The 21,701-nt window shown below is 43.3% G+C and overlaps 1 protein-coding gene across 2 annotated transcripts in view; it reads left to right on the top strand.

Annotated features, from left to right (window-relative positions):
* The window catches only part of LOC308080392 (peripheral plasma membrane protein CASK-like), a 94,949-nt gene that overhangs the window by 67,847 nt on the left and 5,401 nt on the right, over nt 1-21,701 (top strand). The window contains exons 17-26 of one of the 2 annotated variants that reach the window (XM_080422234.1): nt 4,167-4,235; nt 4,540-4,608; nt 5,600-5,635; nt 7,551-7,589; nt 9,459-9,655; nt 10,522-10,637; nt 14,491-14,571; nt 17,118-17,198; nt 18,311-18,513; nt 20,137-20,226. In XM_080422234.1, the coding sequence (XP_080278360.1) occupies nt 4,167-4,235; nt 4,540-4,608; nt 5,600-5,635; nt 7,551-7,589; nt 9,459-9,655; nt 10,522-10,637; nt 14,491-14,571; nt 17,118-17,198; nt 18,311-18,513; nt 20,137-20,226 (981 nt within the window). The remainder of the gene's footprint in view (nt 1-4,166; nt 4,236-4,539; nt 4,609-5,599; nt 5,636-7,550; nt 7,590-9,458; nt 9,656-10,521; nt 10,638-14,490; nt 14,572-17,117; nt 17,199-18,310; nt 18,514-20,136; nt 20,227-21,701) is intronic. The other variant, XM_080422235.1, reaches the window with a different exon arrangement.

Genomic DNA, 21,701 nt, shown 5'->3' with positions numbered 1-21,701 from the left:
TCATGGTCAAGGTAATTTTGCTATTCCAAAGACATTGGCCATAACTTGGCCATTGTTAGGAGTAAAAACAGGTGCAATAAGTCTATTTCAACTAATTCTGACATTTAGAATTCATTTCTGATATCGTTTTGACCATTAAGGATCATCTTGTCATTGAAATATCAATGTCAATGTCATTTTTCAATAATTCAATTACGATTTTGTACTTTACTATCCCTTTTATTGTATTCTTTTTCATAATAATTTGTTTTATTTACAGCAAAAGACATGTACATGAGAAAAATAACAATTCTAAACATCTCTGTTTAACTTTTATTTTAATTGGGTGTTGAAATTAGCAAACTAGACTATGTAGGAATAAAACTATACCACAAAATCAAATAAGAATTTTGTTGGTAGCCGTCATCAAGAATGCTGTAGTCTCCAAAAGAGAAGGAAACTGGAATCTACATGCGAACTCTATGCCAATCTTTGCAGAATGTGATTGCATAAACTACCTGCGTCATGGCTCATGGTATCTTGAACAAATCAAGGTGCTAGAGTTCACACATCCTGAGCTCTACCGGCCCTTCTCTATAGGCCAGTGGGTTATTCGGGATCGCCCAGGCTGGGTCTGGGCTGTAGGAGGTGACATGAAGGTTGAGCAGACCATTCAGCGAGTGTCGAAGGGTCCAGGATGTCACTCTGTAGTAGGAGCCACACACAATGCAAATTCTGTGGAAGAGTTCGAGCTCTTGTTCCACGAGATTGGGTCAATCACCAATGTCCTCAACTTTCTCACCAACAACCACACCATGAAACATACAGAATGCCATCTCCAGCATGCACTGAGTACCACTCGCCGCCTTACATTCAACCGGAATGTGGCGAAGCTGCTGGACTTCGTGCCATACTCAATGATGGTCAATGTGCCTGTGCCACAGCACAATCTGCTCACAAAGCAAGCTGTTGACCGAGGGGTCACTCAACGCCTGCTTGTCTAAAAAATGGGGAGCGTGTGTCTACTGCTCATACAGACAGGAGAGGTTAGTTGAGAAGACCAAGAAAATGAGCACAACCATACCAAAGAGGAAGTTACCCCAGTTCAACGAGCAACCGCAGAAGACGGCAACAACCATTCTGAAGGAGCAGAAGTTAGTCTCATCCAAAGACATGGCCGAGGCACATAGGAGTATGGACATTGCTAAGGAGCGTGTGGTATCTGAACAGTGTGCAAGTTAAAACATATAGAAATAATACTATAGGATACTACAGTTAAAGAATAAATAGTGTTTGCATAGGTAATTCGGGACACTGCATAGCTGTACATTTCCTTTGTTTAACCTGGAGACAGTAAGTCTACCATTTGTTTGGACAACAGGTGGGGGGAGGCTATCACTGACCCCCACCCACATGAACAGGCTGTAGGCTATTCAAATGTGGATCTATTGTGTTAAACTGGGAGACTTCACTCCCTTCCTCCAGGCACTTGCAAATCATGTTAACTAATGTTCAAAGAAGTTGGTCAACAGCTGTTGGGGGCTCTCCCCCATCCCACATGCATTCTAATGTGTATAAAACAGTGACTCTAAAATGGTTAGTTGGTACTGTCTCACACGACGTGAGGCTGTCGGGGAGCTCCGGCTCCCTGGTTCTCTGTTATGCTGTTTCTTGCTGAATAAACACACTGAAGATTCTAGAACCTGGAAACCTTGACGTCTCTCTTCTATTCTCCTCCATATTATTACAACTACAAGCCTGCTAAACGCAGTTTTATGCCTCATCATATACGACAAGCGGGGCATGAACATCCGGCAGATACTTACTCATGATGTGCTCTCAGCATCTCCCTTGTTTGATGGTGACCTTCCAGCTCATGTCAACAAGTCAAAACTTGTCAGTGAGATTGAGCCTGAACTTGACCTCACCCAATGGAGTCCAAAGTCTACTCTTGCCACTCATGTTGTGGTAGATTTCATGTCGAAAATGCGGCAGATGCCACTTGCACGATTCCCTACTTTAGGTGCTGTCATCAACGTCATCATCAGCTCAACATTATCCCTCTGCCAAGAGCCAGGGTTCATCCATCTCATACTCGATTCCTACATTGAGATGTCTCTAAAGGAAGGGGAGCGCATGCGGCACACAGACTCAAGAACAGGAATCGACATCATTGGCATGAACAGAGACACACCCATCCCTCAGCAACTTGACAAGTTCTGGGCGTCTGAGGAGAACAAGCGGAATCTCCAGCTGCTAGTTCGGGATATCGTGTGCAGTCAAGCCAGTCAAGCCTGTGGCAATGCTACCATCATTGTCAGCTCTGTGGTCTCTGAAGATGAGGTGCTCCCAGCAAAGGCGGCTGGTGGTGAAAAGATCCCAGACCTCTTGAACTGGATTGAGGAGGCTGACACCAGATTGGTGGGGCATTTGGAGTGGTGTGTTCGTGTGAAACAGAGCAAGAGAGTTGTCATAGTCTCCAATGATACAGACACCTTCGCATTACTGCAATACTACACCCCATACTTCCAAGCACTGGGGGTGAAGGAGATCTGGCAGCAGTATGGCACTGGTGAGAAGCGGCGCATGCTTCCACTGCATCAAGCAGTCTCTCATCGTGGAGCACCACTAGCCAAGACAGTGATCAAGGCGCATATCCTGACTGGAGAAGACCGCATGAGCAAGGTGGGGACCAAACATGCAGCTATGGCTTCTGACCCAGTACAATATTTAACAAACTTTGGAGAGGCAGACACCTTGACCGAACAAGACACAGCGTTGGCAGAGAAGTACTTGGTACGTGTCCGGGCAGGGGCCAGGTCAAGTACAACTGCTGAGACGTTGGATGACCTCAGGGAAAGCTATACCAGTTCCAGCGCTGGAATTGATGCTATCCCTCCCACAAGTGTGATCAGAGGTCACATCAAACATGGTGCTTTTCTGGTGCATAGGGCTTGCCACCTGCTTGCGACAGCCAAGGAACCTGAGGCAAGATTAGAGCCAGTGGAACATGGATGGGAGGAGCACTTTGGTACGCTACTGCCATCAAAATGTCTGAAGCCCATACCACCGAGTATGCAAGTGTGCAGCCAAGTGCGACACTCGGCGATGTGGCTGCCGTGCTGCTGGAGTTCTGTGCATCATATTCTGCCATGGAAAACTGGAAAATCCTTCATGTAAAAACCCATCACACTAACCAGCATGCACACATACAGTATATGGTGCACTGTAAGAGAAATTGTAAAAAAAAAAAATATGATTTTATTTGTATGTCACTTTTATTTTCTTATCTTGTCTTATTTTCTAATTAAAGCACCCAAATCAAATAAAAGTTAAAGGGAGATATTTAGAATTGTTATATTTTTCATATTCATGTATTTTGTTATAAATAAAACAAATAATTATGAAAAATAATATAATAAAAGTGAAAAAATAAAAAAATCGAGTTATTGAATAATGACATTGATATTGATATTTCAATTACAAGATGATCCTTAATGGTCAAAACAATATCAGAAATGAATTCTAAATGTCAGAATTAGTTGAAATAGACTTATTGCACCTGTTTTTACTCCTAACAATGGCCAAGTTATGGCCAATGTCTTTGGAATAGCAAAATTACCTTGACCATGACCATTCAAGGTCAAAATCACCCAAAATGGTCATAACAATATCAAAAATGAATTCCACACACGCCAATTAGTCAAAATGGAGGTATTACATGTGTATATCCACTCAAAAACAAATGAGTTGGATTTTCATCGTAGCCGATGGCGGCCATTTTTGATTTGGCCATTGCGCCATTCATGCCACTCTGGCGGACAAGCACCTCCGTGATTTTTCATGTCTAGGGACCCACTGACTCAGTTCAGGTGAGAAATTCCCCCAACACCAAATTGCGAACAGGTCTAAAGGCCAGGTACTGGACTATTTTTATTTAGACTAAATTAAAACGCATACTTATGTTTCCGTTTGATATGTTTGATAATATCAGATTTTTAACACATTCATTGCCAGGTATTAATTCATCCGCCACTGCCAGCGGTTTTACCTTATTTTGAGTCTTTTTGACGATCCACAGAAGAAATGTTTTAACCCGGATGTAAAAAAACGATGTCTTGGTGGAAGGACGAGTCTCTCTTCTGTCCACCAGAACAAATTCTCTCATTTATCTCTTGTCCCCACAGAGAGAAATGAGAGGTAGCATCACCTTTAAGATTGTACCCAGCTACCGCTCTCAGTCCATGTCATGTGAGGTACGTTATCACACACACACAAACACACACACACACACACACACACACACACACACACACACACACACACACACACACACACACACACACACACACACACACACACACACACACACACACACACACAAAATATTTAATGTACAGTAGCAGACTCATCTTCTTCACTCTGTGTGTGTGTGTGTGTGTGTGTGTGTGTGTGTGTGTGTGTGTGTGTGTGTGTGTGTGTGTTTGTGTGTGTGTGTGTGTGTGTGTGTGTGTGTGTGTGTGTGTGTGCGCGTGTGTGTGTGTGTGTGTGTGTGTGTAGAAAGAGTCACCAGACTTGTCCCGACAGTCGCCTGCCAATGGACACACCAGCGTCACAAGCTCCATCTTGGTAGGAATTACACGCATGCACACACTTATTATTATGTATATGGCCTGTTTTTACAATAGCACGTTATGTATTATGATTATTGATACTGGTCATTGTTAGTCATTTATTTGTAGATTAAAGTTATTATCTGCCCTGTGCAATGTTTGTTTATGAAGCCTAAAAGCCGAACAGAAATTTCTATTCATATTTCCCAATGTTCAATGAAAACAAACAAACACACACACACACACACACACACACACACACACACACACACACACACACACACACACACACACACACACACACACACACACACACACATACTGTATACATACATACATAATCACTGTTATTTGTATGACAATTAATTAAACATAAACTATAATGTCATATCTGTGACAGATCGTGATTATAAGTAATAGCATAGCATAGTTTCGTAATATAGTATAGAATAGTAGTATAGTATAGTATAGTATAGTATAGTATAGTAGGCCTGACCGCTACTAAGTCGAATAGTCGACTGGTTAGTCGCGGGGGGTCCGAGTCGACTGCGTGTCTCTTAGTCGAATCTAGTCGAGAAAACTGTTAACCACACGTAACTTCCACTTTATTCTTATTCCTCGTCTTTGTATTGGTATTGTTTGTGTTGGAGCGCCTCAGTGCGGCTGCAGAGTTCATGTGCAACCTCTTCCAGAGAGAGATAGAGACACTAGAAACTCTGCTGGAGACACAAAACAAACTGTGTAGACTTGGCCCTTTGAAATAAAATGTATTTTGGCCCTAAAAAAATATATATATTTCTTTTTTCTTTTCTTTTTTTGCATTAGTCGACTGCCAGTCGACTATTGGCAATTAGTCGCCAATTAGATTCGACTAAACAAATCCTTAGTCGGGGACAGGCCTATAGTATAGTATAGTATAGTATAGTATAGTGCGTAGTATTGAGGTGGAGGTAGATTCCATAGGAAGCCTGTGTGACCTAAATGTTTGTGGTTGTGTTTGTGTTCAGGACTTGCCGTCAACCATCCAGCCCAAAGGTCGACAGGTGGGTTTGTCTTCCTCCTTACAATGTTTACTCTCCATTGTCATCCTCCTCATATTCCATCAGTCTCTCCTGGCCTCACACACACACAAACACCTCCTTCGCCTCTTCACAACCAGACACTTCATGAGTCAATGGATAGCAGGGAATAGACACAGTACAACCTAAACACAATAGAGCACCGACAGTCTGTCATCACTGCTGCTAGAGGGCGCTATATCCCCCTGGGTCGCTATTTTTTGTATTGGATTTCCCATAGGGGAATCTTAGATCGTGTCATAAACTGTGTTCCAGAAATAAACACATCTGCCGGGCGATTTTACTCTGACGGTAAAACTAATTTATTATTTATTATTTATTTTACATTGTTTTCCAAACACAGACATTATCAAATGTAACTCAATATCATAAACGACACAGCTGGGTTGGTGGTTTGTTTATTTTTGGAACACAGTTCTCAGGGGTGTGCTGGTTTTAACCCAGCAACCCTATGTAAATTACGCCACTGCTGAAAAACGTCCCAGCCCAACAGTAACGTAACTAATAATTGGGCCGCACGACCCGGAAATTACCGTAATAATCCTAAAACGGGACCAAAAAAAATGTTGTTGTTTTTTTGGGTGGCCCACCGGACGTCTGGTGGCCCGTAAATGGCGCGGCCGTTCTGGAATTTTCCCGAATTTCCCAGTGGCCAGCACGTCCCTGACAGTTCTTATATAACGCAATCGATTCCCATATGGGAAATCCAATTAAAAAAATAGTGCCGTGACCCAGTGGTAGTGGGAGTGACGTCAGCACTGACTGACTCTATTAATGTCAAATCTAAACTAACTCAATCTAATGGTTGTAAATGAGTTTGTCCCAGGTGGGGTTCTTTAGTAAATGTTGTCTTTACCCACATCAATTAGTTGAACATTCATAGAAAATAGCCAGTTGTGAGCTTATATATCAGACTTGTGGTGGACCCCGATCAATTGAGTATAGCTTTAAACGGTTGAGCTTGTTGGGTGTTGTTCCTGACTTTTGGTATTGGAAAACATACAGTTTTCAGTGCGGAATTTGGCTGAAAACCCTGACTTGCGTCACGGTCTGAATGTCCTCTGTCCTCCCGGTTGTCTCCATCACACCTGCTCTGTCGAAGTCCCCCAATGTCTTCTAACGCATGATTCTCCAACGTGTAGTATGTACAACACATACACTTAAAGGGATAGTTCACCCAAGAAATGATTTTATTTCTATTTGTATATTTGTACCCGGTGATGTTTTTCAGTCACGGATAGTTTTCATTTTGTGTAAAATATTCCTTAGCGGTGAATGAAGAATCCGTAAATGAACTCTGTTTATAAACTCCAAAACACCGCTCATAGTGTGTCCGTGTCCCAAATGTCTGCTCCGGTAAAAAACATCTTCTTCTTCTTCTTGATGAAAATAAACGTTTTAAACACTTCTGGCTCAAACCGCCGTGACATGCACGAGCGAAGAATGTGCATGGACGTGCCCGTGGGCTTGTTCCTTCAGAGTGATGCGAGCGTCCAGGCGCGTGCGTTTCTCGTAACATTACGTTCATGGCAGTCAATGTGTTAAGAATAAATAACTTGTTAAGGGCGGTTCACACCAAGCACTATAACTACAAAGATATCGTTTTATAAATCATTCCAACTCAAGTGGATGGCAAAGTGCACACCGCAAATATAACAAAGACAATCGTGAACGATATAGTTATTGCTATCGTTACAGTGCTTGGGATGAGCGGCCGACACACACTCACAACCACACACTCCCTACATATACGCGTAAAACATGTTTTGTCTTATCGCGGGTCATCCATCTCGTATCCACCGTTATCTACTGCATGATCATGTGTGTAAGTTTGTGTGTGTGTGTGTGTGTATGTGTGTGATGCTCTTAACCCCCATAGATCATCAGATCTGCTATCAAGGACAAATTGTCCATCAAGGTAAGATGTCTGTGAGTGGACCCCCCGTGCCCCTCCTAGAAATAGACCCCAGCTCCTCCCTGCTACCATCGTAAAAGTAGACCCCGTCATGCCAGCGGTGCTTCGATCCCACACGTTAGCTAGCAAAGCGCGGCGTCCATTTCTGGTTCTATGGGATGGACGTAAAACACAACCAAATGGACCCTCGGGGCACAAATGGAACCAAATTCTGAACTCTGAAGGCCAATTTATGCTTTGAGCAATCTGGGAACCCATCGCCAAATAAAAAGGAAAAACAGCGCCCTCTGCTGTTTTTTACTTATTCACTTGGCTCTGAGAGGAGCTCAATGAAGCACCCGTGCGCAAGGAAACCGGGGTTTTTGGTCTGCCTTCAGCCTTTCACTTCCGGTGGTGCGACTATGTTTTCATTCCCACTAACAATATTTCTCCACGGAACACTAACACCAATTCTCCCAAAGAACATGGATCGTTTTGGTTATAAGCCCACTTGTTTCTATGATGAAAGAGCAATTTAAAAGGTTATTAACTTTCCCGTGGTCTTGTCGGCTTCGAGGACGCTATTGTTAAATGTTTGTTTGTTTCTAGTGGGGAAGGAACGGCACACACGTAAATCCCGCCCACTACATTTGATTGGGTAAAGCGCGGCCTGCTTCCTGATCTGATAGCACGCCCACTTGTAACCAATGCGCACGGGTTGTCAACACGGCTACCGACAGATTCAAACGCAGAGCAGAATCTGTTCTTGAGAGATTATGCTTTGAGTGACAAGTGTCGAGGAGGACGTCCGCCTAGAACTCTCGTGGTTGTTGGCTTGGAAGATGCATGAGAGACTACCTCCACTTCCTTGTTTACGTTTTGTGTCAGACAGTATGAATGCTCAAAACTGAGAACGCTGTGAGGCACGTAGTGCAACACCGCCATTCGACAAGCATGAATTGGCCTATTGACTGTACAAACTGAGAGTTGATAAATTGAACCAAATGGATCCGGGTCCATTTGGTTCAATTTGTAAACTCTCAGTGTGAGTGTAGATTGTTTAGTTTTTTGTTGTTTTTTATCAAATGGGAGTCCGTAGCCTAATGCATTTCAAGCTGGGGGTCCTTGAAATGCAAAGGGCAAAGGGTGCGCAACAAAGACAAAACAAAAAATGAAGAACAAAAAGGTTCATGTTTGTTTGTTTGTAAGCCACCAGCAAAATGGATGCCACCGCAACCAGTGAAGTGGTACAAGGCTTAGTCTGATTCTGTCTGGTCTCTCTTTGTCCGTCGCTGTTATCCTGCCTTTCGATTGGTCCCCGGCAAACACTTCCTTCTCTTTTGCTCCGCCTCTGTTAGTTTGCTTCTGCCCCGCCCCCCCCCCCCCCCTGCTGCTCTCCTAGTCCTCGTCCACTCTGGGGTTCTGGAAGAGCAGCCGCTCACAGCTGTGTCCTCACATCCACAGCTTGACCAATCAGCTGTGTCCTCACATCCACAGCTTGACCAATCAGCTGTGTCCTCACATCCACAGCTTGACCAATCACATCCTCTCACTCTATCCTTGTGTCTGCGTAATCCCCAACTTATCTGTCTGTCTGTCTGTCTGTCTGTCTGTCTGTCTGTCTGTCTGTCTGTCTGTCTGTCTGTCTGTCTGTCTGTCTGTCTGTCTGTCTGTCTCTCTCTCTCTCTCTCTCTCTCTCTCTCTCTCTCTCTCTCTCTCTCTCTGTCTGTCTCTCTGTGTCTCTCTGTCTCTCTCTCACTCTCTCACTGTATTTGTCTCTCTCTCTGTGGTTGTCTGTTTGTAATCTCTCTGTCTCTCTTTCTCTCCACATGCTAACCATCCTTTTATTTATTGTGTTACGTCCCCTCCATACCCCTCTTCCCCCCCTGTCAGATCTACGTGCGCGCTCAGTTCGAGTACGACCCGGTGAAGGACGACCTCATCCCTTGTAAGGAGGCGGGCATTCGCTTCCGGGTGGGCGACATCATTCAGATCATCTCCAAGGACGACCACAACTGGTGGCAGGGCAAGCTGGAGAACACCAAGAATGGCACGGCGGGACTCATCCCATCGCCAGAGCTACAAGAATGGTGTGCTTTCTGTGTCTTGTTTTTTTTTTTTTACTCTTCATGGAACTAAATGTTTTTCAGTAGTGATCGTCTGAAAATGTGCTTGGTTGGAATTGTATCGATTGCCAACAGGGGTCATCGCCATGCGGTGGACATTTTGGTCAAAATTCAATTTCATTCAATTTTTGCCACAGATATACACACACTTCACACACACACACACACTCAGAGTTAAGGGGGTTCTTGCAAATAAAACATTTGAGAACCACTAGTTATTTTTTTGGTTGTTCTAGAACCACTGTCCTTGTGGACTCCTAATTGTGCCATAGTAAATCAGTGTCATACATATTCTGAAGAAAACCTGGAGACATTCAGTAATTGGGTCTTATAATCAAAATAAGAACATTATAATGGTGTGTAAAAAAGAAAATCTAAAATTTGCCACAGACGAGACCAAGTCTTTGCCACGGACACATTTGTCCGTGTACGGACATATTCATGACCCCTGATTGCCAACCAGATGATCTCATTTGCACGCACGCACGCATATGTGATGCATTTTTGTCACGTAGGTAGGAGTCTCAAACAAGATTGTTTCTTACCGTATTGAGCTATTTCTTTGTGAAATGACATATTTACACCTGTGGTTTATCTCTTTTGGCTGTGTTTCAAATACGATAATTGTAAGCCTCCGGTACGATAATTTAATATTTCTCATCTGGCAACACTGACACTTCGTCACAAAGCCAGGAGGAGCCAACAGCAAACCATTTTCAAATGCTTGTGTGATGGTCACTGACCCATCCCCCTATTATAATCCTAGACGTGTACAGTCTGTGTCACCATAGAAACGGTTGCATCACGGTTTTTCATTGGTTGTTTCTCAGGCGTGTGGCATGCATCGCCATGGAGAAGACCAAACAGGAGCAGCAGGCCAGCTGTACATGGTTTGGCAAGAAGAAGAAGCAATACAAAGACAAGTACCTCGCCAAGCACAACGCAGGTACACACACACACACACACACACGCGCGCACACGCACACGCACACACACGCGCGCGCGCACACACACACTCACTAAGGATGGGAACTGAAATGTGTGTCAATAACCTATTTTGTCCAATATGTATGGTAGAGTTAATACAATAGAACTTGTACAATTTGGTCTCCCTGCTCTTTATTGAGACATTTAGATCGTGTCAAAGGTCATGTCTCACCTAGACACAGGATCTGACACAAATTTTGACCTGATGGTCAAGATTCTATTTATCCCCTGAGCAAGCAGGCAGGCTCTATTAACTCATTGGTAAAAATGTCAGGACTTGCGCAGGAAACCGTGTTCAAATCCGGGGTAGAAGAGGAAAGTTACATTTGCAGCTTTAAGTCATATGGAAATGAATTAAATTAACGGAATATTAATGGAATAAATCACTTAAATATAATATATAATTGTTCCTCATACAATATGTTACAATACCTAATAAAGGAAGAAAAAAAATCTTTTGAAGAGCAGAAAACCTTACAGAATGAGATACATATAGACCTAATGTGTGTCCACACATAGGACTGTAACTTTATTTATTGATATGATGTCATAGGCGGTTAACCGCCCGGTGCCTACTGTCCAAAGGTGGGCGCCGGTAAACGTTTAGTTTACCAAAAAAGGTCCAAATGCCCATCCACACACATGCTTTTCCCTCGCTTACCAAATACCGTATATTCGTTTATTTACTGTGCTTCTAACAGCTCAAACTAATGTTTGTGTAACTAACCAACTGGACTGGAGTGGTGGAGCGCTGCATGCTCATTATGTCCTCCATATAACCCACATCCCTAATGGAGTTCTCTGCTTTGCTAGATTAGCCATTTGAACCCTAGCGTCCTGATTTTTGGGGGCAAACATTCTGTGAAAATAACAGATCTACAAGCTCAGAATGTGTCGCAAAGTAAGCCTTGCCGAACCAAGCGGCCCATAGGGAATGAGCCTATCTCCTGTTTCTGTAGCGTGAGGTGGCTTGATGTACAAGTACACCCCCAGCCTGGATGTACAAGTACACCCCCTGGACATGACGCTAGTATGTGGCAGGGATTTACCCTTAATGCTGAGTGCCAAGCATTGGGTCCCATTTTGGGTATGACCCGGCCCGGGTTATCGAACCCCGACCTCCCAATCTCAAGGTGGTCACTCCTCACTGGCATGTGAGTCAGTAGGACACAACAGCAGTGACAACACGCCAAAATGGGGAGGAATCAATTGGCATTACGACAAAATTGGGGAGAAAAAAGAGTAAAAAGCAACAACAAAAAAGCAAATAGAGATTTTAACTTATAAATAAATACATAGATATATAATTACATAAACAAAACATTTTGTTTAACCAAAAAAAAGAGCACTTGCAGCTTTAAAAATACAAATGAGCCTCAACACTTTCTGGCAAGATAAACAACTGGCACTTCTCCAACAAACACTATACTGACTTCAGAAAGCCACAACAAGCAGCTGTGATGCTTGTGTTTAAGTTAGCGTGTGTCTCTGCTGTAATATGTTCATTGTATTGTGTTTTCCCTCCTGAAGACCGTTCTCAATGTTTACTCAACGTTCAGTGTGTTAACACTCCTGCAATTAACAACCTTAAACATTTGCCAGTTGATGGACTTAACTTCTGTGTGTTTTTTTGTTGTTCTTTTTCTGTCTCTGGATTTGTCCTTTTCTTTTATGGTGTGTTTTTTCATTAACCCCTCCCTCCCCTCTATATGTTCCATGCCGTCTCTTCCCCAATGACTTGGCTGCATGTAAGTAACTCCGGACATCGATGTTACCGATCTACTCTCTCTGTCTCACCCTCTACTTCCTCTCCTTCCCTCTGCCTCTCTCTCTCTGTCCTTCCTTCCTTCCAGTGTCTCAATAGCCAGATCCCAATACTCAAACTTCAATCCTCGCTTCCTCCACTCAAATCGTTTCCTCTCACCTTACCCCCGCCTCCGAGCGAGGAAATTAATATGTATTCGGCCACGGACGCGGACCCCCATCTGAAAATATTGTTGTGCCATTTACCCCCAAACAAGATTTGTGTTTTTTTTTAATTCTTTTTATAGCAGATATACAAGCTCACAACATCCGTGTGAGCTGGTAGATTGGCTATTTTCCGGATTTTTATATCTGATGTAAATAGGGTTAAAGTAATGAAACTGATATTGATGCAATATTGACACATTTTGCTGGGACCCCCTGGACCCCTGGGGGTCCCCGGACTCCACTTTGAGAAGCACTGTCAATCGGTTTCGCTTTAAGGAATGGGAACGCTCCTCGCTCAGTCAGCGCAATTTTGGAAGCGACGGCAATTACTTAAAGTGTGTCACACACCTGTATGGCTGGATTACTCCGGATCCCACAGGGTTGACAAGTTAAGCAGGAGATCTATCCTTGCTGATCCTCGCTCCAAGCGGCTCGGGGAGCCTCCTCTCTCCTCGCCCTCGGCTCCTCCAAAAGCAAATTCATATTTGGGACACGAACAATTTCCGGGTCTCGCTGGAAGGCGGAGGGGCCAGGAATTCGAGTATTGGGATTTAGCTCTTGATTTTTACTGTTTGCGTTTGTCGTGAGTGCTTGTATCAGCTCTACCTTGTGTTTGTTAGGGTGACTAAACTCAATTTATACTTAATATAGCAGACCTGCTACAGGTCTAGCATATTTTTGGTGAGCCTTAATTACCCTTCACATAGCTTGGATGCTAGCTAGCTAGTCAGCTTAGCATTGATTAGCGCCGTCCAGCCTGCTCTTCATTCGATCAAGACTGTTCTTGAACACAACCTTGCTTCCTTAAGCCTTTCAACCTCCAGTCACTCTGGTCAGTGCTTATTTGGAGCAGCACTGGCTCACGTTTCGTCACTGTCGGGTATAAACCTTCTATGTCCAAAACTGTTACTGTTCTCTAATATTGCGATAAAAGGTTTCTGCCCGACAGTTTTGCTTTATGTGTGACTGTGACCGGTGTGAAAAACACACGTCTAAAGATTGGCCAGAGGACAAAATGACTATGCACTCATTTTAACCCATTAAAACCGGGAAATTATATATGTGTCATTTTACATTTGACCGTTTATTGCCTCTATTGATCCAACTATCTCATTGACCGTTTTAGTATATTTATTGACTTTGCACTGATTTGATCTGGGTTGCTTTAGTGGGAAAAGTCTTATTTTGTTATTTATGTATGAAAGTGCATAAGAAAATCACCAAAAATATATATCTAAAGTCGATGCAAAGACACAATTAGGCACAAATTTGCACCAGGACTTGCGAAGGACGTGGAATTAGCATAATTCACCTATTTCAGTTGAGCGAGGTGATCATTCTCTTTGTGTCGGGTGTGAACACATCGTTAGTGTTGTAATTATGTACATATTATATTCCGTTCATCCCTGACCAATCAGAGTCACCCATCCCATAATGCTTTGGTTCTTAACTTCCTTTTGTGGGGGGTGTGTTTTTCTATAGTCAGATAAATCCTTCATTCTCAAGCTTTTTTAAATGAATTTCATGGACCCCCAGTTTGATATGTGTTAGGCCACGGACCTCTGGGACCCCAATTTACACTGTAAAATTATCTGTGGTAATATAACTCTTGACAGAGTAACAGGGCTGTAAGGGTCCATTTGGAACTCCTCATGCTCCCTGGACACCAGGTTGAAAACCAGTGAGATATATGACCAGTTGCTAAGGTGTAAATTAGACCCCAGTCAGACAGCTAACATGAGAAGCAGCAGTAGTAGTACTCTGTTGTCAGAGAACCAAAAGGGTGTAATCCTCCACCTTCTGTGCGTGTCTTCACCTGGTGTTTGTCTTGTGTTCTCCAGTGTTTGACCAACTAGACCTGGTGACGTACGAGGAGGTTGTCAGACTGCCCGCCTTCAAGAGGAAAACACTGGTTCTGCTTGGTAGGTACACAGGCTCACTTCAAATCAATGAACACGCCAGTGTTGATTTTGTCGACTAAAATATGACGAAAAATGTTCGTCGATACCTTTTTTCACTGACAAAAACTAAATAAAAACTAAGCCATGATGACTAAAACTAAGACTAAATGTATTGACAATTTCATCCACAAATAAAAACTAGACTAAAATGTCAGGGAGGGACTAGTGGAGAAGACATCCAGTAGAACTAACAGACAAGTAATTTTATGTTTGGTTGCGCTTGGGTGTTGCGCTCTGAAAATAGCTGATCTACAAGCCCACAACTCGTCGCAAGCGCGACGCGTTGTGGGCTTGTAGATCAGCTATTTTCAGCATGCAACCAAGAGTAAAATCAGCCATTACGACGCCTTCAAGGCACCGCCAAAATACTTTTTAGTCGACTAAATCAACTGTAGATTTATTCGACTAAAACTAGACAAAAAGTAAAACATTTCAGATGTCTAAAATATGACTAAAACTAAATGGAATTTTATTCAAAAGACTTTGACTAAAACTAAATCAAAATTTGCTGTCAAAATCAACACTGGCACACACCCCACTATGTTTGCCATTTACACTCAGTATAGAGATGATCAGGCCCTATTGGATAAACCCCCAGGCAACGATGAATGTCGGACGAAACCACAGAGCAGACAGGGGGATTATATTGGTAACACTTTACTTAAAGATCGGGTCTATAATGCATTATAATCAGATTTACTGTATAATGCGTTATAATACGCCTAAAAGGTACAGTACTAGATTTTCAGGCAGCTACATGGCCTTCAAACCTAGTGTTGCGCTGATAAGAGCAATGGTCACCAATGCATGGCCAATTGAAGTGTTAAACACTGCTATAACATTGCAATGCTCTTGCAGCACCAAGGTCCACTGTCATACCTGTGCGACCTTGCGTTCAGAGTGTAGGGGCAAAGAAATGATCAGAGTGGGGGACAAATTGCAAATTCACCCACTTCCGGTGGTGGGATTGACTTCCAGTCTTTGCCGCTGGATTTCTTGTACACAAAAATGTGTGTGGGAGGGGGGGTGTCAGGCAGAATTTCAGGTGTCTACGACAACTTCCTGGTAGAACCGGAAAATCCAATTCTGGGTTGCACCATTGAACTCTCCCCTCAGAGAGTGTGCATGGGTGAAGTTTCAAGGCAATCCGACAAACCTGAAGTAGGAAGTAGTTTCAGCATTGTTGATGAAATTGGAAGTCTGTGGGACCACCAACCAAGTTTGGAGTCTGTAACATAATGGGAACTGGAGCTGTGGCTGTTTAAACCCCAGCCAATAGGAAAGGAGAGGGGAGGGGCATCAGCAAAATTACCGTCCGTCTCTGTTGGCCGTCTAAGCGCAACCACCAAGTTTGGGGCCTTTAGCATGCTGGGAACTATAGTTATGACTGTGAAAGCCAAGAGGAACACGGAGGGGGCGGGGCTTAATCAATTACAGCCTTCCCTATTGACTGTCTAAGAGCATCCACCAAGTTTGGGGCCTTAAGCATGCTGGGAACTGGAGTTATGGCTGTTTAAAGCCCAGCAAATAGGAACACAGGGGGGAGGGCTTATACAATTACAGCCTGTCTTAGAGCACCTACGAATTTTGGGGCCTTTAGCATGTTGGGAACTGGAGTTATGGCTGTTTAAACTCCAGCCAATAGGAACACATAGGTGGCGGGGCTTAAGCAATTGCAGCCTGTCCATATTGGCCGTCTAAGAGCACCTACCAAGTTTGGGGCCTTTAGCATGCTGGGAACTGGAGATGTGGCTGTTTAAAGCCTAGCCAATAGGAACATTACATGGGCTTTAGCAATTACAGCCTGTCCCTATTGCACGTCTAATGGATAGGAGCAACGGTTTGCCTCGCAGGTCTGCATGTTACATTTATGACGTCCGTCCACCCTTACTCCCACCCACCCACCCACCGTCCGCCCGCTGTCGGTTGACCCTCTGGCAATTTTAATATAGGATTATAACACTCGTTATAAATGTTCATAATCCTGTATGACAACTTATAATAGCGTTTATAAGGTATTATAAGTGCTGTTAATAATGCATTATAAGCTCAGTGGAACAGCACATTATAACTACCTTAACTTAGTTAGTTATAAAGTGTCTTTGTTAGAAGTTGTTATGCATAATTATAAACATTTATAAAGAGTGTTATGAAGCATTGTTGTATTATGTCATGACACGATCCTGTGTCCAGACGTGCGTTAAAAGATGGACGGAGGAGAGCCGATGGCCTAGTGGTTAAGACGCTTGCCACATATAGGCTCTAATGCCTGACAGCGAGTCACCGGTTTGATTCCTGAGCCCGACAACCTTTGCTGCGTGTCACTCCCTGTCTCTCTCTCCCTGTTTTCTGTCACCCCTCTCTGTGCTATCCAATAAAGGCAGAAAAACCCAAAGGTGGGTCGATGGATAGTTTGGCCTGTGTGTGTGTGGGTGTGGGTGTGGGTGCGGGTGCGTGTGCGCATGTGTGATGCTGTGTTTTCACTTCATTTCCTCACCTCCGTTCAGGAGCCCACGGCGTTGGCAGGAGACACATCAAGAACACTCTCATCACCAAGCACCCCGACCGATTCGCCTATCCCATCCCCCGTAAGTACATCCCATCCCTCTTAAGTACACCCCATCCCTCGTAAGTACAATGTAAGAGTGAACTTGAACACAGCTTCTGGACGATTCTTTAGTCCCATGGTCACTGAACTAAACATTGGACCCGATCGTCACAAGCCACTCCATCTTCCCAAGATGTTCATACTAAAATGGCTTTTCTCAGAGAGACAAATCAGGAGAAAATCAACTTTATTATCAACCTTTCTCTGTCCCAGCAATACACTCTCGCGGGATCTAGCACCAGTAAATGCTCGCTAGATCTGCTGTCAGACGGCGCCCTCTTAGGAGACCATTTGTAGGATTTGTGTACCATTTTGCCACTAGTGGCTTCAATTGGGATGGTCTATCTTTCTAAATCAACCATCTTTGGTTATTCTGTGAAGAAACAGATCAAATATGTCACCTTCTAGGCATCGGGAGCAAACTGGAGCCGAGAGTTTAGTGTCTTGTATGAAGTCAATGAGAGTCGATGAATAAACACTTTGTTAAAAAAAAATTCATGGGAAAATAATAAAATAAAATAAAATAAGACAGATATCTGCTTACTATATCATTTTGAGGTACAGTATGTCAAGACCATAGTGTACGTCTCTGACTAGGCAGTATGGGCTGTCAGCACGAGTGCACAAATGTAACCCAAAGGTTAACTAGTGACAGCCTAGCTGACAGTGTCGCGGAGGAGGAACGCGTCATTTTGAAACATTAGTACACCATCAGGTCATCTAAATGGACATCTATTTATTCATACTGACCAACCCAATGTGTCTCTGTCCATGGTGCTGAAATGGTCAAATCCTGCTCCCTCTCATGCTGTCTTTGTATGTAAATATTGCATGAGCAGGCAAGTGTGTTTTATTGTTTTTAGTTGTATTTTATGTCTCCCCTTGTCACTACAACAGATAGGACCGTTAGGACCACAGTGGAAATAAGCCTTCGGCCTTTTTTGTGTTATCCTTTTGACCAAAATGTACAATAATTAGTTTTCTGCATAATTATGCTTGTTGTCAATAAATCAATCAATCCTCCTCCTCCTCTTCCTCCTCCTCTTCCTCCTCCTCTTCCTCCTCCTCCTCCTCCTCCTCCTCCTCCCCCAGACACGACTCGGCCTCCTAAGAAGGACGAGGAGAACGGGAAGAACTACTACTTTGCGTCCCATGAGCAGATGATGCAGGACATCAGCAACAACGATTACCTGGAGTACGGCAGCCACGAGGACGCCATGTACGGCACCAGGCTGGAGACCATCCGACAGATCCACGGCCAGGGCATGATCTCCATCCTGGATGTAGAGCCCCAGGTTAGGGGGGAGAGGGCTCTCGTCTCTGGGGTCCCGTGTCTTGCAGTGTTGATTTCGTCGACTAAAACTATGACGAAAAATGTTCGTCGACTACCTTTTTTCACTGACGAAAACGAAATAAAAACTAAGCTATGATGACTAAAACTAAGGCTAAATATATTGACAATTTCGTCAACAACTGACTAAAATGTTAGTGAGGGACTAGTGGAGAAGAGAATCAGTAGAACTAAGACAAGAAATTTTATGTTTGGTTGCGCTCGGGTGTTGCGCTCTGAAAATAGCCGTCCTACAAGCTCACAACGCGTCGCACTAAATTAAATGCTATTCAAAAGACTATGACTAAAACTAAATCAAAATTTGCTGTCAAAATCAACACTGGTGTCTTGTTTTGAACAAAGGTCACATGGCTGTGGATGGATACCCTCGGCAGAAACCTCTTATCTCCATATTCTAACTGTTTGTGTTTTTTTGTAAATTAACGGCAGTGGTGTAAAGTAACTACGTACATTTACTCAAGTACTGTACTTAAGTACAATTTTGAGGTACTTTTACTTTACTGGAGTATTTCCAATTGTCTATTCTTTTACATCTACTCCACTACATCTCAGAGGCAAATATTGTACTTTTACTCCACTACAATTATTAGAAAACTTTAGTTACTAGTTACTTTTCAGATTTGTATTTATTATTATTATTATTATTATTATTTATATTATTTATTCATTATTACATTATAAAACATGCATTCACCACTTAAGCCCTATTTTATACCTAGACTATTTGAAAATAGCAGATATACAAGCTCACAACGCATCGCAACACGTTGTGAGCTTGTAGATCTGCTATTTTCAAACATTATTACTTTTACTTTTCGTACTTTAAGTACATTTTGATACCAATACTTTTGTACTTTCACTCAAGTACATTTTTAATTCCGGACTTTTACTTGTAACAGAGTACTTTTACATTGCAGAATTGATACTTTTACTTAAGTAAAACATTTGAGTACTTTTACCACCACTGATTAACGCCCTACTTGATCATACTACAGATCAAAAGTAGCAGATCTGCAAGCTCAAAACCCGGCACGAAGCGACACATTTTGAGCTTGTAGATCTGCGACTTTTGTATTTTTAAATTTAAAACGAGTATGGGATGTAAAATACACTAGAAAACTTTGAATATGAAATATGAATGAATATGTGATGAACAATGAAGCTTGTGTGTTAAATTCAAGTGTGTAGAGTCAAAGTACATCAACAGTGTCAGATTACCACCTTGTGGCCTCTTTGAGAATTGCAACCATCAGCTACCAACAACACTAGTTCCAGTACCAACTCTCACACTAAGGCTGAGCTTCCACAGAAGAAATGAAATTGGATTTCATTGTGTTTTCGTAAATGTCCACACGCCAACGTCCAACATGTTATTTAGAATTTATGTTCAACATCAGCAAATGATACCTTTGAGTAGATCTCATACCTGAAAAGGGTGTCTACGCTGTGCTTGGTCATCTGTGCATTGAAGGCAGAGGTTTGTCTTATTAACACAGAGCATATTTGTTTGTTTGTTTCTGTCTCTCTCTCTCTCTCTCTCTCTCTCTCTCTCTCTCTCTCTCTCCAGGCATTAAAGATCCTCAGGACAGCAGAGTTTGCTCCCTTTGTGGTCTTCATCGCAGCTCCCACCATCACCCCAGGGATGAACGAGGTAGAGGTACGTACACACCTTCACTTCTTTATCCACCTCTCTGCAGCTCCTTGTTGTTGTTTTTCAACGCTCACTAACACCCATTCTTGTTTTATTGAGTTCTCTTTGGTTTCTGCGACATTGCATTTAGTCTTCTTTGTGTTGGCCACTCTGCATGTGTCCTGGCCGTGTTTTATGCATGTTCTGTTTTGCTTTATGTGTGTTTTGCTTCTTTTCTCCTGTTTTGTTTGCCTCTCCCGCCCTGATTTGCACTGGAGGTTCCAAGGTGGTTAAGGAAACTGCCTGTAAGTACAGAATAAGTAGTAGTTCTAGATTAGCTCACGCTGGCCTTCAGTAGAGTTAGATGTGTGTCCTCTGTGTACAGTAATGTATGTGTGCCTCCATAGCTGTTTCCTTGGCCTGTTCCTCTGTCCTTGTCCCTGTAACGTCCATTTCATACTTCACGCACAAATTAGGCTTTATTTGCATGTGATCTGCCTGCTCCTCAGATAAATGTGTTCTGTCTCAGTCGTGTGTTCTTTTTGTGATGGATGTTCATTCCCTGATGTCTCCTTTGAGCCGGTGCTACTTGTTTATTACCTCTATATGTACCTGGTTCCACTTATCCTGCCTCAAAGTTCAAAGTACCGGGCATCCGGGTGGACCAGGGGTAAAGTACCTGCCCACCAACATGGAGACTGGGGTTTAATTGGCTGTGGGAAGCAGGGTGATCTCTGGCGCTGCACTAGTGACTCTTAACAGGTTGGTAGTGATGGCTGTTCAAGCAGGGAGCAGAACTGGGAGGAATATAGCATGTGTTCAACGCATTCTCACCCCAAAAAGTCAAACAGGTGACTTCTTGGAACGGACATCCCGAGAAGTCAAACGTTGGCTGAAAGGGGGGGGGGGGGGGACACTAACTCGAACAGCGCTGAGTCGGCTCAAGCAGACTTTTCAACGCTAGGCACGGTGACTCAATCGCCTGGCGGCTCGCTCGCCGATGCCTCACGTTGTCACGATCAGAGTCAGAGGTGTAGGACCCAAGCGCAGGACAAAGGCAGAGGACGAGGCAGACACAGGGCGGATCGAATGCAAGGGGGTTTATTAACCAAAAACAGAGGAACAGGAATAATACACAGGAGTACGAGGGGACTAGGAAAACGTCACAAACTAGAAACAAGGCTATGACAAAACAGTGACTTACTTTTACGAACGAACAAGGGACTGAACAAACAGGGGAGTATATATAGACACACGGTTAACTGGACACAGGTGAAACTAACTGACAATCAACACAGGGATAGGCTAGGACACAGGTGCAAGACAGAGTTAATCAGAGGACTGGTGAGACAAGACAGGAAACAGTAAACAAGGCAGACAGGAAACACTACTACAAAACAAGAGTACGGAAAGGCAACAGAGTAACAATACAGACAAATGCAGAACATAATAAACAACGGCCTAAACAGGCCTAAAGAACAGCCCTTAAGAGTCCAACACCA

The sequence above is a fragment of the Gymnoscopelus braueri genome, assembly GCF_963280865.1.
Source record: "Gymnoscopelus braueri genome assembly, chromosome: 24".
Lineage (NCBI taxonomy): Eukaryota > Metazoa > Chordata > Actinopteri > Myctophiformes > Myctophidae > Gymnoscopelus > Gymnoscopelus braueri.
This window is presented reverse-complemented; position numbering and strand designations above follow the sequence as displayed.